The 3,396-nt window shown below is 37.7% G+C and overlaps 1 protein-coding gene across 1 annotated transcript; it reads right to left on the minus strand.

Annotated features, from left to right (window-relative positions):
* Nucleotides 1-159: 159 nt before the first annotated feature.
* Nucleotides 160-2,951, minus strand: LOC111373257 (dentin sialophosphoprotein-like). The gene is made up of 3 exons (XM_022995765.1): nt 2,686-2,951; nt 1,415-2,585; nt 160-774 (listed from the first exon to the last, which is right to left on the minus strand). The coding sequence occupies exons 1-3, from the start codon at nt 2,877-2,879 to the stop codon at nt 307-309; spliced, it is 1,833 nt and encodes a 610-aa protein (XP_022851533.1). The 5' UTR covers nt 2,880-2,951; the 3' UTR covers nt 160-306.
* Between the last annotated feature and the right edge of the window lie 445 nt (nt 2,952-3,396).

A 3,396-nucleotide genomic window follows, 5' to 3' on the forward strand; every position in this document is an offset into this window, starting at 1 on the left:
TGTATCTACAAGCGAACCTACTCTAAACGAAATTATGCTTAGATTCGTTGAAAATGTGAAGTGGACAGACCATGTATGGGTTTTCTGGTTGAAATTATCTAAGATTTTAGAGGTTGTGTCTTAAATCAATAAATGCATTTGAACACAAAAACAAACATATATGAAAATCATTGCACAGGGGGTAGTTGGTGATCTGAATTCACTCCATTTTTCCTTTTAAAGATCCATTTTGCACAAAATACACGATAAAGCCCACATTACCACCACCTAATAATATATCTTTATGCATACATGCATGAGCTACAATCAGCCAAATTCATCTTTAGTCCCATTATTTGGGTTCTCTACACTCTTGTCAACATTGACGCTTGAATTTCCCTTTTCTGAGCCGGCACTTCTTTTACTAGAATCAGTTCGGCGCACACGTTTGCTGGGCTTTCTCAGTGCAGGGTCATTATCCGAATCCATACTCTGATACTGCACGTTCTTCAAGAGCTTCTTTGAACCGGTACGACTTATCTCCGGCTTGACATATCTTTTGGAAGCAGGAACTTTTGTTTTAGCATTCTTGGGATCTGCAATGGGGGAAACTGGAGGCCAGGAATTCAAATTTAAATGTAATGCACTTGACTCGATATTAGCCCCCTTTTCAACCAACCCTAATTCAGTTAAGCCTTTGTCTAAGAGACTGTTTATGCTGCCTCCACGATCACCATTGGTATTTAGTACGTTTTGATCATCAGAATCTGCATCTGTTATGTCTTGATGTACTTCCTGATAGAATTTATCAGAACTTTTAAGAAACTAGAGATGATTCAAAAGATGGAACTAAATGATTAATAGCTGCGCATTAAATAATACTAAAAGACTACCAACCAGTCACCCACAGGAACATACGACGGCATAAGTTTCAATTGAAGAGTGCATTTATACAATGAAAAACTACAACAATTTGAGGCATAGGTGTACAAGATGGATCCATGATGAAAGGCATGTTTTCAAAATGAAACGAGATACTTTGTTTGAAACTAGTCCAACTTCACTCAGACGAGGGTTTAGTGAAAATACAACCAAGTGTACAGCATTGCCACCAGGAAAATGTATAGTATTGATTTTCTGAGGATATATCCATTCCAATATAATATCGAAATGGAAAGGATACTAATACTAGAATTTGGAACAAGAGACAAGGGTTTTCCAGGAAATGAATAGAAGCCCCAGTATGAAAGGACAACATCAAAAGTAAGAAGCAAAGGTATTGTTTATAAATATGCTTCCCATAAAATTGAAAAAGTGAAATTAAGATGTCTAGGAGTTCACATTTGACAAATTATAATATTTTATCAGAATAAGATATCTATTCTTCTCAAAATTCCAGTATCTGCGAATCAACAACATAGAGAGAAAAGAGTACCTCATTTGGTATGTCAACAAACTGCTCAGAATCAGATGTATCGCCTCCTTCTGAGTCCGTCATTTCTTCGTGTTCAAATTCTACATTTTCCCCAAATTCGTCCTCTGAGTCACTCAATTCTTCATGCTCCATTACAATTTCTGGGAGGGACTCCTCACCCATGTCATCAACAAAATTTTCGCTTCTTTCATTTCTAGAAGTATCCAACACATGGTCACCTGAATCCAGATTGTCGCTGATTCCCTCTGGAGTAGGACCCCTCTGCTTGCTAGAGTCTTTTGCACTTTCAGATTCTATACTTCCAGAAACTGCAGCATTTACTGACCTTTCTATACAAGTTTCGGTCATATTTCTGTTTTCAATAGATTTATCATTCCTGGATGTGAAACTCAAATGAATGTCCAAGTCAAGTCCATTAGCTTTTCCACTTGGGCTGGGGAGTTTACTACAGGAAGCACTTAAACTACCACCTCCTTGCCTTGACTCTGCATTAGAAGGCAGTTTGGCTGCAGAACGTGCATCTAACATATCAGAATCCACATCATTTACTCTTTGCAGAAGTGGATGAAAGTCCATGCATGATGATGATGATTTATTTTCCAGAGGCTTAGACGACTTGGAAAGAAAATTCACAGCATCTCTTAGATGACGGGGATTATGAAAAAGACCAAGATTCAGCTGCGGTTGATTTCCAGAAAATAAACTGAAAGAACTGGATGTGCTAGTACTGGAATTCAATGGATAATTTTGTAAAGCACCATCTTTGGGCGCCTGGAACAATAAAGGATGCATCTGCAGATCTGAATAGCCTCTCTCTTCTGTTATAGATTTATTTCTTAAGCTCTCTAAATTTTGATGATGATTACTAATTGTATTTTTCATTGAAATACTCCTAATCTGCCCAGGCTTCACTGAAGAATCATCTGCTGACTTTGTGGTGCACACAACTTGCAAAGCTGTGTTTTCTGTCACAGTACCACCAATACCAGAATCAGAGCTAGAAATCTTCGTTGATGCACCTCCCTGGGAGCATTTGAAAGCTGACTGTGACATTATCCGAACAGACGGTGGAAGATTTACAGGAGGTAAATCAGGAGCTAATTTCACCAAGCGTGCATTATTTGCTCTGCGAGCTCTGTAAGGTCGCAAAACTACTTGGGAGCCAGAGCGCCTTAAAGTTAAGTAAGAAACACAAAATAATAAAGCTTAATGAAGAGAATGTGATGCCGAACACATGCAAAAATGAGATAGACATAGAAGAAAGGGGATACCTTGAAGCAGATGAAAACTTGGTACAACTTTGGGTATTGAAGTCTCCACCACCAGAATTATCCATCTCTTCTCTGACTTGAGAACCCTCCAGTGAGGGAATGCGAGTAGGACATTTTGAAGATATGTTAGAGTTATCAGGCCTCCAATCGGCCAGGAATGCCTCATGAACATAAGCTTCATCTTCCCAAACCATGCACTTATCTGCATTGTTACCTTCTTCAATGGCTTTATCAGTGCTACCGCCCTGCTAATTGTATATTTTAATTAAGTAGCATTCCATTTAGGTAAAGAATAGAGCTATAGTGCTCCAAAGGTAAACATTTTATCAAAGCACAAATTAGGAAAAAGAATCAGTATCCATAATATATCATTTAAGCAATCTAACTTGAACCTAAAACCATTAATAATAAATCTATTTGGAATAAATTACTTTCATGAATTATAAAAGTCTATGATCGTCAGAACTGATATAAGTCCTCTCCATATCCTGCACTTTCCTGCCTGAAGAGTTTGTGATGCTGGTGGGAAAATATTACTTCTATTTTCACATCTTGGAACTCACCACCAAATTTATTGAAAAAGATCAAGAAAGCACCAGTTTTTGCAGGGAGAAAAAACAGACAAGAATCAATGTTAAAATCTGAAGCACTCTGATGATATAAGCTAAGTACAATCACCACACCAAATTTTAACACAAAAATGTTTCCTAC

Source organism: Olea europaea, unplaced genomic scaffold, assembly GCF_002742605.1.
Source record: "Olea europaea var. sylvestris unplaced genomic scaffold, O_europaea_v1 scaffold10932, whole genome shotgun sequence".
NCBI classification, from domain to species: domain Eukaryota; kingdom Viridiplantae; phylum Streptophyta; class Magnoliopsida; order Lamiales; family Oleaceae; genus Olea; species Olea europaea.

Coding starts and splice junctions, on each gene's coding strand:
- LOC111373257 (XM_022995765.1), bottom strand. CDS start 2,879: ATGGTTTGGGAAGATGAAGCTTATGTTCATGAGGCATTCCTGGCCGAT. Junction 2,586..2,685: donor AAGTTTTCATCTGCTTCAAG/GTATCCCCTTTC, acceptor CTTAACTTTAAG/GCGCTCTGGCTCCCAAGTAG. Junction 775..1,414: donor TTGTTGACATACCAAATGAG/GTACTCTTTTCT, acceptor AAATTCTATCAG/GAAGTACATCAAGACATAAC.